Source organism: Peromyscus leucopus, chromosome 22, assembly GCF_004664715.2.
Source record: "Peromyscus leucopus breed LL Stock chromosome 22, UCI_PerLeu_2.1, whole genome shotgun sequence".
Taxonomy (NCBI): Eukaryota; Metazoa; Chordata; class Mammalia; order Rodentia; family Cricetidae; genus Peromyscus; species Peromyscus leucopus.
The window spans coordinates 21145996-21159077 of NC_051081.1; the positions used below are offsets into that span (position 1 = coordinate 21145996).

Here is a 13082-nt window from a genome sequence, read left to right on the forward strand (position 1 = left end):
ATCCAGGTTGTTTGGTTTTCTTTTGAAATATTATATTTATTAGGCTTTTGTACCCAAAGCTAAGTAGTATTGGGTTTCACAGTTAGTACTTTATTTTTAATCTGGGGTTAAAGGTTATGTCCTTGGCAGAATTGAAGAATGACTCAGACATTCTACACTAATTTTACTTTATTTATTTTTGATAGACAAAGAGGAAAGCTAGCAAATAAAGATACTGCATTGAAGCTGCCTTTATTAATTGAGCTAGAGTAGAACTAAAGACTGATATTTAAGAACTTTCTTATTTTTTGTTTACATTCATTGTATGTCTTCTTTGAAGACTTATTTAATGCTACTTATGCTTAGACTAAAAAGTATCTCCTTATTGAAACTAGCAATGGCAATTAGCAGTGATGTTGTTTTCTAGTGCTCTGTGGTCTCAGAAACCTGGATATTTTAGAGGTTATGGCCAGTATTCTTTATTGACATGTCCCCATCTTAAAACACAGTCACCATGAAATTAATGTATTAAGTCAAGGTCACAGTCAGGAAAGGACTTGTAGGTAATATGATGCCCCTGATCATTAGTAGCGTCCCAGTTAAGTACTGGAATGCTTCAGTGATGAAGGGATGTAGTGTGCTTCTGAACAAAGATTCCACCACTGAGATTGTGTGCTTGTAACACTAGTGTGCTTTTTATGGGGCCAGGCCAGGCACGTGTGTAATCAGCTTTGTTTCATCTGTGGACTTTACACAACAATCTACATTGTGCATTCATTTAGAATGTATTAATAGGATGTTGGTCTGGGTTCTATTTTCCCAGAATTTAGGATAATTTGAATTATTAGGAATTGAAAATTACTTTTTCACTATGGTACAAGTCAAGTTTTTGACTGTTCAAGATATTAGAAAGAAGACAATAAACTCAAGGTGGGGAGAAATATTTGTTTTACCTTAATAATCACATGGAAAATTATCCTAAATGCAGATGAGTTTATTATAGCTGCCCCAACAAAATTGACACCACTAAATTGAATAGTTTATATTTGTATTTAAAAGTGACAATTTAATTAATTTCATTTATATAATTATTATTCAGCACTTAGGTTGTAAAGATACCTTAGATACTGTAGGGTGACATGTAACTGTAATGCCAGTATTGGGAGACTAAGACAGGCGGTCCACAAGTTCAAGGCTAAGACAAGTTCTTCAGATTCAAGACCCTGTCTCAGAAACAAGCGAGACACAGAAAGCAGACTCCTCAGAGCTGAGGCACACTTGCTTTGCAGTTGGTACAGGCTGTAGAGAGCTAGACAGTCTAATTTGGAGTCTTAGCTGGTCCTTCTTCCTTTGTGAACTTGGGCAAGTTAACCTTGCTGAGCTTCTTCTCTGTGCAGGATGGAGAACAGAGACCTAGTTCTTGTGTGATTGTTGGCCTTTAGTACTGATTTTATTTTATAAGTGGTCACAAGGAAAAGTTAATTCTGGTCAAAAAGTTGGAAAATTGACTAGGCTTGTTTAATCTGGGGAAAAGACTTAAGAGAAAGCAAGGCAGGATTATAATGTCACTTTTCTACTGTATATGAGAAGATACTCTTTTTTTCTTGTTGTTCCTTCATTTGATGTTTTGAGACAGAGTCGCAGTATGTAACTCGGGCTGTCCTGGAACTCACTCTGTGGACCAGGCTAGCCTCTAGCTCATAGAGATCCACCTGCCTCTGCCTCCCAAGTGCTAGAATTAAAGGCTAATAAAAAGATATTCTTTAAAAACAACCTAAGATCTGACCGATGTAAACTGCACGTCCAAAGTGTGCAATTAGATAAATGTCTAGTGCACGTTTCTATCATCCTTCATAATCCTCACCCAGCGCTCCTCCCCGAGACATCTGGCAGTTGTTGCTTTGCTCTCTGTCACTGGAGATTAATTTACATTTTCTAGAATTTCATAAAATGAGAATCATACTGTATACATTCTATTTTATCTGGTATTTCACCTGCATATTTTGAGATTCAGCCATGTTGTTAAGTAGTAAAGTGGAATTCTCTTATATTGATCTACCACAATATGTTTACTTAACTGTTGATAGGCATTTGTTTTGTATAAAGATGTAGCCATTGTAGATAAGTTGCTAGGAACTTCCATTCATGTACATGTCTTTGTATAGATAGTAGCTTTTGTTTCTCTAGATTAACGACATGGGAGTGAAATGGGAGAGGTGTGTCGTTGCTTTAGCTTTTTAAGAAACTGAAAACTTGTTTTCCATAGTTCCTGAACCATTTCACATTCCCACCAGCTAAATGTAATAGTGGTCAGGCGCACACTTCACATGTTCAGATTTTTGTTTTCCTTTTAAGACTTACTTTATTTATTCCATATGTATAAGTGTTTTCCCTGCTTGTGTGTATTATGCCTAGTGGTCTTGGAGGCCAAAAGAAAGTGATAGATTCCCTAGAACTGGAGTTATGGATAATGGTAAACTGTCATGTTGGTGCTGGAAACCCAACCCGGGTCCTCTGCAAGAACAGACAGTGCTCTTAACCACTGAGCCATCTCTTTAGCCTCAGTAAGCTCAGTCATTTTCATTTATTATTTCTTCTGAGTGTGTAGTGGTAGATCATTATTATTAAATCTGTTAATAATTCATATTATCTTCACTAGTGTTTACTCATCCTGTAACACATTTTCCCATCACCATATAATGGACCTTGAGTTTCCCACGTAACTCAGTATGTTGAGCATCCTCACATGTGTTCACTTCCCATCGCCTTTGGGAAGTGTCTATTCAGAGCTTTGACTCAGTTTTTTATTAAGTTGTTTGTGTTCCTCTTCTGAATATATTCTGGACACTAGTTTTTTAGGCATAAAATTCATTGATTTCTCTGGCATGTAGAACCAGAAAAACAAAAATAAATTGCAGCAAGAAAGGCTAATTATCCCAAAGGGAGTACTTTTTGACTGGTGTACCACTGAGGTCTAAGTATGGGTTTGGGTGCAAACAAAGGCAATGTAGAACTTTTCCTGAGATGTTTACAAAGGGCTGGTCGTAGTCCGTTAGTAGTACTATAGCTCTGCTGGAATATGACTCAGTTTACTTCATTCAGAAAGAACATTTCTTGGAGATGAGTCTGTTGCTAACATCTCAATATTCTTTCCTGTTTTGTACTATTTTTCTAGGCCAAAATAGTGCAACTTTTTGGAACTTTTCAAGCCTTTCTATGTACTTGGTTTTTAAAGATTCATTCTTCATGATTTCAGTTTGAATTGTTGCTAGGAAATAAAAGGAAGGTTATTTAGGGGCATTAATTAGCATTTGGAAAAACCAACTGCAGTCTCTGCAGGGCAATAATCATATTACAAGAAGTGCTCCACTTTCTCTCTTCCCCAGGCCTTTACTTGGTACTGTCATTGCCTCTCTGTAGAGGCAAAATGATGAGCAGATTCTAGAGAATGCAGATGAGTAAAGGTCTTGGGGTTGCTGTGTTCTTGGGAAGAGTGAGGGGCACTTTAAGGACAGGATTCCATAGGATTAGAGAAGGGCTCTCCTGTGTCGAGAACACTGCCATTTGTTTCTGACTCTCAGAGGCCCACGCTCAAGGAAACTGGCTCCGACTGTAGAAAGGTTGAGGGTGGTTAGTGGTAGGCATAAAAATTTATTATCAGCATCAGTATTGTTAGGAGATTTAGCAATGGAACAAGTCAAGAGAGATCCTAAAGATACGTTAAAATAAAAAAAAAGATAGTAATCCAGCTGGAATCTTCAAATACTCATTGATTTATAGGATTTTTTATTGGAGGGAACTTCAGAAATTATTTCTAATACTCTCTTTTACAGATGAAGATGTAAAGGGACATTATCTAACTTGCCTGTGGCCCCATAGCTGGTACAGATATTAATATTTTAATTTGCATGTTTCAGTTGTCATGTATGTCACCAAAGAAGCATTGCAGTTGTTTCTCTTCATTAAAATAGTCACTTCAGTGTGTGTTATCTTTCCCTGAGCCCTGAAGGTTCTGCTAATGTGCAAACTCGTGTGTATCCGTGCTTGTCACTAGAAAGGTTAAAACTTTCTATTCTTTTGCATTTTGAAAATTTGTTTATGTTCATGAACAAATACAGTACTTTGAATAGCTAGATGATTTGATCTGAAGTGACTGATAATGATAGAGGACGGCAGAGGACATTGCCACATCCTTTATGTAACCTGCCCCATTTTGATATATGTTCTTCATAAACCATTGCTTGGCCTGGGCTACAAAGTCTGTAGTTTGGTAAGTGACTTTGGGTCAAAGTCCTGTGACTAATTTGCTCTCCTTAAGGGAGTACATTACAAAGCTTTAGGCTTTTTTTTAAAAAAAACAAAACAAAAAAAAAAAAAAAAAAAACACTAGTTTGAACAGGAGGAAATGCATTTATGCTGCCAGTTTATTGTGAATGAAATCTGCAAATGTGAGTTCCAGCCATTGGAATTAGTGGGATAAATGGCTTCTTAAGGATTCCACACCCATGATCACAGCAGAAGGAAACTGGCACAAGGCATTTTATTTGGTTGTGGTTAAACTTATTTGGTAACTCATTGTTCTGTACATGTTCCCACTGGTCCGTCTATAGTGAAGAACACATATACTCACAGAATGTTGTGTGGAGGCTTATCCGAGGATAGTGAGGAACACATATAGTCACAGAATGTTGTGTGGAGGCTTATCCGAGGATAGTGAAGAACACTTATACTCACAGAATGTTGTGTGGGGGCTTATCCGAGGATAGTGAGGAACACATATAGTCACAGAATGTTGTGTGGGGGCTTATCCGAGTATTAATGATAGGACAAGCAGCAGGAGAGATCACTTAGTCAGTAAACCGATGGCCATGTAAGCATGAGAAAACCTAGGTTTGATCCTGGGTATTGTCGGGTCCCCTGGTAATCACATTGCTGGGGAGGCAGAGACAGGATAGTCCCTAGGCCTGCTAGCCAGCCAGTCTAGCTGAATTGGTGAGCCTTGGAGGTCTAATGAGAGACTCTCAAAAAACCAAGTAGACAGCACCTGGTGTTAACTTCTGGCTTCTATGTGACATTCACCCACATGTACACATGTACATGGACCTACTCCCACACATGCGCATACACCCTGTACATACATGCACACACACACACACACACACACACACACACAGAGAGAGAGAGAGAGAGAGAGAGAGAGAGAGAGAGAGAGAGAGAGAGAGAGAGAGAGAGAATATTTGAAACTACCTAGACTAGCCACCTCCAGACTTTTGCTTTCCTTGGATTTCTGCATAGGCATTGGACTCTTTCAGAAACAAAACAAATTCTCGTCAAGGGAAATTAATCAAGCTGTTCATGTTCAAAAATATTGAAACCGTCATTGTGTGGATCACTCAGCTTTATTTCGTTAATTTTATTAGTTTGGTGCAAAAGGATTTTTAGTTTCGGGCTGAGTTTTAAGTCATTACAACTAAGCTTATTAATCAAAATCGAAGTATTGTGGTCAACACAATTTTAGACACTAAGTTTACTTAGCCTGTAGCATAAACCCTTCGCTTCAGAATCCGATGGGCTCTTGGAAATCACTTCCTGCATCCTGCTGGCTGTGGAAGTGCAAAAAGTTGTCAAGGTGCTGAAGAAGTGGTTCTCGCTGGTAGGCAAGAAGTCAGGAGAATATGGCAGATGAATGAATATGGCAAAAATTTGTAGCCAATTTATTCGACCTTTGAAGCACTGGTTGTTGGAGAAGAATCAGGCCCTTTCTGTTGACCATGCTGGCTGCAGTAGTTGCAGTTTCTAGTACATCTCCTTGACTTTCTGACATACTTATCAGATGTAAGGGTTTCCCTGGGATGCAGGATGCTGTGGTGGATCAGACTGGCCACAGACCGGCCTTCAGTGATCATGACCTTTCCTGTGCATGTTTTGCTTAAGTGCTTGGAGCAGCTTCCTGGGCCAACCACAGATTCCATCACAGATTCATTATTATTACACAGAACAACAGCATTACTTTTTTTTTTTTTTAATTTTTGATCAGCTCATATAACATTCACTTACTGAGATCTCACCTTTCCAATTTCCTTCAAATACCAGACAAACATTGGATGGTCCATGTTGAGTTCTTGGCAACTTCGGATGTAGCTGTGCATCAGCTTCCATGGTGGCAGCCAGCTGGTCACCATCAATTCCGGGGCAAGCATGTTCCGTAGCTTTAAGGCTCTCATTCCTTTGCAGAATTCCTGCAGCTGTCCCTCGCTGTCTGTTCATCGGCTGTTTCTACGCTAAACTCGCTATAGTCATCGAGAGTTGTCTTTCCTGCTTTACTGCTCATTTCGAATTCCAATAAGAAAATCACTCAGATTTGATTTTTGCCTAACATTTTTCCATAGTGTAAAGTAAACATATAACAAATATAAAATTAATAAGTTATTAATTTTAAAAAGCAAGAAATGTACATTAAAATGTTATATAACCACAGTTATTAGGAATGTATTCCTACATTACCCAGCAAATTTTAACACTGTAAATTCCACAATCACTTTTACACTTACCTAATAATATCTTCTCAGATATTAATACTAGGCACTCAAAAAGTTAAGTTGGCCAAAAAAGTTTATTTGGCACCCATGGTTTCTCTAGTTGGTCTTGGGCTAGTTTTAGGGTACTTTGAGTATCAGAATTGTTTTTAATGTCTTAATTTTCCAATAGAGAGCGATTAGGTTTTTGAATATTTGAAATCTCATTGTTTGTTTGTTTTATATATAGGAATAAACACGGTTCTTTCTAAACCTTCTCCCAGGCACATGCTAGGATTAAAAAGAAGAGGGTGAACTCTTAGTGCCTTTCTATAGTTTCTTTAATGGATCAATCAATCAATCACGGAACCACTCTTAAAGATTGATGGTGTGAGCCAAATATGTTAATCACTTTGAGAACTTGAACTTGCGGCAGGAACACAGCGAAAGGAGAGGCAGCCTGTTCTGTTGACTTCCACACCTGTCCACTGCCTGCAAGAAAGGGAGACACCCTGAGCCCAGGTGCTGTATTCAGAACCACCACCAAAGAGTCTGGGGGCACCCTTCTAGTCCCTGTAGAGACAGAGCAGAGAGTCCTGCAGAGCTCACTCCAGCCTGTGAGCCTCCAATGTAGATCTGGAAATGCTCTTCCAGCTGTTGTGTGGGTGGAGTCTCCAGACCAAGGTGCAGATCCTTGCTCCAGTCTGGAGAGAAGCTCCCAGGACTGACGGGGGAAATGATTCCTGGTAGATCTTTATATATTTATAGCACTTCATTTTTATTTTTGGTAAGAACTGAAATTAGTTCTTTTCCTAAAGTCTCTAGTCTGGAGTTTCCGGTGTCTTTGTGTGGACATCGCTGTAGAGCCTTCCTCCTAAGCTGGGAAAGTTATTATTAAAGGAGACTGTTTTTCAGTATGCCAGAGAAAAATCTCCTTCCTAGCTGTCTAAAACACTTGGTTAGAATCTCAATAATTTTGTTTCAAATTGCATTTATTATTGGCAAAAAAAGACGATGAACTATTTAAATGAAATTTCAGATGAAATATGAAGATTGTATTTCGTATGTGTTTTGATAAAAGCAAGGAATTGAGGATTAACATTTAAAAGCCATGCATCCCTTCATTATTGAAGAAATAATGAAAGTGTACTGTTCCAAGAGCTTTTTGGATGTAGCTATCACACCATTTGCCTTCTAGTCTTTGTTTTTTTTTTTTTTTTTTTTTTTTTGGTTTTTTCGAGACAGGGTTTCTCTGTGTAGTTTTGCGCCTTTCCTGGAGCTCACTTGGTAGCCCAGGCTGGCCTCGAACTCACAGAGATCCGCCTGGCTCTGCCTCCCGAGTGCTGGGATTAAAGGCGTGTGACACCACTGCCCGGCTGCCTTCTAGTCTTATTTTTGGGAAACTCGTTCACTTCGTTGCCCAGCACTGAAAGGAATGATATGCATGTCAGCAGCCATCACCATTACCTCTGTGGGCCTTTGTCCTTGCTACATGATGTGGCTGGGTGCTGCTGTAGAGATATGCTGCTCCATTTTAACTTAGATTAGCAGCCTGGGGCATGTGAGGCTGGGTAGGACTGGTTAAGTGAGCACTAGAATCGAGGACCACAGAGTCACACATCTTCTAAGGCCCAAGCTGGGGCCTATGTTGGCCTGGTCCCAAGTGGTCACATTACAGTTCTCTAATGTTCTATTGTGGCTTATTAGTGTCAGTGTTTTCTTCATAAGATTTTGGTGTATCAATCTCAGTTAATTTGTCTCAGTCACTAGTGGGTACCATTTCCCAAGAGCATATAGCCAAGCTGGATGGAAAGCAGACCACAGTTGCCTGGCATTCATGAGCAGGCTTAGTGAGGGGCAGTATCTGAGTCACAAAATTTAGTGTTCAAAGCAGAATGAAAACCCACCTGTGTGATTTTCTATCTTAATAGCCCCCCTAGGTTCTAAATTTTCTTAGCATATTTTGTTCCTTGTCCCCAACAATTGTCAAAACAAACCTGCAAGTGTGTATTTGTGTGTGTGTGTGTGTGTGTGTGTGTGTGTGTGTGTGTGTACTCAGAGGTACATATGTGTGAATCTAACTGTAATCTAACTTGCTGCTTATACACTCTCCACTAAAAGAGTGTGAAATTACATTGGTTATTGCTTTATGATGAATGTCATTTAATTAAATTTTACTTTACAGATTGCCATCTTTATGAATTGTATTGCCTTAGAAATTTTTAAATTACATTTATTTATTTTATATGTGGTGTAGGGGGTTTGGGTACACATATGCATGCCTCAGCACATGTGTGGAAGTCAGAGGACAAGTTGTGGGAGTTGGTTCTCTCCTTCTACCATGCAAATCTCAGGAATCAAGCCTTGGAACTTGCTGTGTAGACCAGGCTGTCTCTACATAGTGATCCACCTGCCTCTTCCTTCCAGATTGTTGGGGTTAAAAGCAGGCATTAGCATGCCCAGGAAACACTTGTTACTCTCTGAGAATAGTTTTAGTTTTGCTTGTTAACCTGCTTTTATGGGTTTAGTAAGTACCTAAAGTGGGGTATGAAAAGCAGAACATTCTGGAACTTTTCCCACTTTCCATTCTTTGCCCTGTATAGATGCCAGATTCCTTTGGGAAATCACCATTTGCAAAAGGTCAGGAGCAGAAGGCAGGCCATTCTTTAGTGTAAGGTTGCTGCTAATTGAAAACTAAATATCTAAACCATGTTGGAGTTTTTTGTATTTGAAAGGAAACATTTATATACAAGAGCCCTTTGGTAACATAAAACACTATACCACATAGTGTGAGTTGGGGCTGGGTAGGGACAGACTGGAAAGCTTCAGAAATTGGCTGTGCACAGTGAAATCATTTGCTAATTAGATTGCAAAGCATTTTCAGAATATTTTCTTTTCTTTGTTGAATGAAGTTTTCTGCCCCCATGGGCCAAAACAAACATTTTACAGTATTTGCCAATTACAGATTAAACATTTAATCGTTTTAAAGGAAAAATAAGTGAGAAAATGGGTGAGTTGTCAGAGCCTAGTTAAAGTCCAGAAGGCATTCACTGGCTGCATGCTGTAGCCTTGGCCATCTTCCGTTCTATACCACCTGATGGCATCTCTCCATTCTGTCTCAGGCACTGAGGGCCACTGTGTCTGTCACTCCTCACTACTCTTCCTCTCCTCCTTCATCGTCCTGGGTCCCAGTACACCCATGATGAAATTTTAAGTCATTTTGTTTATACAGAATGGCATTGCGCGCGCGCGCGCGCGTGTGTGTGTGTGTGTGTGTGTGTGTGTGTGTGTGTGTGTTCGCGCGTGCGCGCGTGCAGGCATGCTTGCGCGCACATGTGTGGGCAATGGTGTATGTGTCTGTGAGTTAGAGGACAGCTTGGTGGAATTGGTTCTCTCTACATGAGTTCCAGGGATCAAACTCAGGTCACCAGGCCTGTGTACCAAGTGCCTTAGTGAGCTCTCTCTCTGGTCCCAGAAATACTACCTGTTTTTATTCTCATATTAAGTTACACTTTAGTGGTACTTCAGAAATATTAGAGACATTTCTTCCTATGACTCTGCCCCCCGCATCCTACACCTCCATGGTCATGGCCCCAATAGACCATATGCAGATCCTTATAACACTTTTTGCTTTGGGGGAAGATTAAGAGACCATCTCTTTGCCAAGTAGAACCTACTCTCTTCTGATCTTTTTGCCTTGGCATCTAAGACAGCTCTGAAATTGGGTTACTTTTGTAAGTGGGTGAAATATTATGAAGTCGAGAGAATTCTGACAAAGTACTTACTAAGCTGAAACTTTACCATATAGGACTTCTCTTGCAGTCTGTATTGTGTCTTTGAAAGCTTTCAGCTTCACAGTCCCACTCACCGAAGTGGTTGTGGCTTCTCAGGAGCTGAGTGTTTACAAGGTTAAAAGGCCCTTAGATGCCCTCCCTTTCCAGTGCTCTGTTAGCATCACAAAATACCACTTGTCCATGGCTGTCCTTTGCTTTTATTCCCATTCTTTGGAGGTGAGGATTTGGAGCTTTGGGGTTCGTGTCTTGCCCTCTTCACAGGAACTTCATCTCTCTTGCCTGCCATTTGTGATGCTCCTCGCCGTGCTCAGCCCATCAGTTCTTTAGCCTTAATGTCCCGGTCCTGGTCAGCACCGAAGCCATCCAGACACACCCACCTGTCCCTTGAGCACTTCTACCGTGCTTTAGATGCTGCTGTTCTTGGCCAGGACAGCCTTTGTGTTTCTTGGCCAACTAGAACCATACCTCCTGACTCGGCCTTTCTCTTCTCATTGCTTGTAACATCAAGATCACTTGTTTATCATTTTCCCTGTACTGCCTTAGCTTTGCTCATCATTTCAAATGTACATCTCATCTTTCCAGCCAGCTTACAGACTGCTCAGAGATAGTCTTGCTGTTGATGGCGTTTACCACAGTACTTTCTGCTCTTCACAGGTATCCAGGTCATGTTTGTTCATCATTGAGGAATTAGCCATTTTTCTGCTATCACTGTTTAGTATCTTCTCCTCCCGTGATAGGATTATATATGCCAGTGTTATTTTTTTAACAAAAGTAATGTAATCTATGAAACTAACACAGATACAAAGAAAAACATCATTTGAATAAGGAAAGAATAAGAACAGTCATTTGAAACGAGGTACTGATCCTGTAAATAATAAACATATACAAAGATACAGATGTTGAAACAAGCATTAATGATGTTGTTTTTATTTCTCCCCAGGTGTGGTCGCTCACCTATCTACCGCTCCCGTGAAATGGCAGCTCGTGCACTGGTCCCCTTCATTACGATAGACCAAATACCCAGCACCCTCCGTGCTCTGCTAGACTCGCTCCCCAACAGCACTGACCAGTGCTTCCGACAAAACCATATTCATGGGACACTTCTACAAGTAAGTAGCGTGGTTCTGTGTGACTTTCATAGAACACCACAAGATGCACTTTGAGTTCTCATGTATTCTTAGCAGGTGAAGACTTGATACACAGACTTTTAAGTTTATCTGTAGAACTTGCTTATTTCTACTTCCTAATTACCAGCTGTCTCCCAAATAGGATTTCATACACCTCAAGTATGAATCAGTATACACTGATTTGACAGATTATCCTGTGCATTAAATTCTTCAACATGCTTTTCCATCAGGTACAGAACACGCTGGGCCATTCCTTGTTCAGGCTTTGATGGTTTGAATGAGAATGTCCCCCAGAGTCTTGGGTATTAGAATGCCTGGTCCTCAGCTGGTGGCACTGTTTGGGAAGTATTAGGGGTTGTAGTCCTGTTGGAGGGAGTGGGTCACTGACGGCAGGCTTTGAGCGCGTGGAGACTTGCACCGTTTCTAGTTCGCTTCTCTGCTTCCTGCTTGTGGTTCAAGATGTCAGTCCTCAGCTCCCTGCTCCTGCCTCCATGCCTTCGCTCTGCCACCAAGGTCTCCTACCTCTGGAACTGTTAGCCCAAACAGATCTTCTGTAAGCGGCCTTGGCCAAGCTATTCTATCACAGCAGTGGAAAACCAGGCCATCTTGCTGGCTCTTGTTTTAAGTAAATATAGAAGTTTGTTGTTCTTTTTACTTATGTGCAACAAATGGATGAGAACTCATTGAAATTTTCCTTTTAAAACCCTAACCTGGGAACGGGTAGTGTTGGTAAAATCTATTCACATGGCTGTTGTGGATGCTCACCTGGGCATGAATGGGGATGGATTTAAATTCAGGTCATGTTACTAGATTATAAGCAGAGTGGGAGTCGGCCTTGAGCTCCCAGGGCATATTCTAACCCTGTAGTCTACCCTGCTGATGTGGGAGGCAGGGTGTGAAATGCTTCACATTGTGGTCTCCAGAGATGAACTGCCTGGTTCTGCATCAGGTTGCCACCCGTCACTACCTGTCCTTCTGCATCTTCAGTTTTGAAATCAAAGACTGAATCAGTTAGTGCACATAAAGTGCTCATGTACCTGGTCCATAGTTGACACACAGATAGTTATTACCACAGTTTTAATGAGCTTGCCCTATGGTGAAAACTAATTCCCCGTAGAGGAAATGAAAGGTAGGTCTGCGTTTCTGTCTTTGTTCCTTGGTTGTTTATATATTTGGCAAAGATTTTACTGAATGCCTACTATGTACTGTTGTATCATAGAACAGTGACTTAAGTCCTTCCTGGCCTGGACAGCATAAAGAGCAGAAACAGGCAGTCCCAATGTAGCATGTTAAGTGTTGGGTGACATGTGGCAGGGCCATGGGACTTGAATTGGAGAAATCAGGGCAAGCATCTCAGAGCAGGTGGCAGTTAGATGGAGGTTGAAAGCAGTCAGTCAGCCATGGTGAAGGAGTCTCTTGTGCAGAGAGAACATCGTAGAGTAACGTAGACAAGAAGGCAGCAGTCCTGGGACTGCAGCTCTGGACCAGACAGGAACTCCACTTCCGTGGTTCTCAGGACAAAACACACTGGATGTCAAAGAGGGCCCAAGCTGGCGTTAGCTCTCAGTGTTGGATTCAACAATAATCTGAGGTAATATCAAGACATAGGAACCCAAAGCACATACTCCTTTATCGCCACCAGGGAAGGCATCCTTTCATCCCTTGTA

The 13082-nt window shown here is 40.8% G+C and overlaps 1 protein-coding gene across 2 annotated transcripts in view; it reads left to right on the forward strand.

The window, feature by feature from the left end:
* Thada (THADA armadillo repeat containing) overlaps nt 1–13082 on the forward strand; it is a 294070-nt gene that overhangs the window by 154591 nt on the left and 126397 nt on the right. For both annotated transcript variants that reach the window (XM_028892580.2, XM_028892588.2), the window contains exon 29: nt 11229–11397. In XM_028892580.2, the coding sequence (XP_028748413.1) occupies nt 11229–11397 (169 nt within the window). The remainder of the gene's footprint in view (nt 1–11228; nt 11398–13082) is intronic.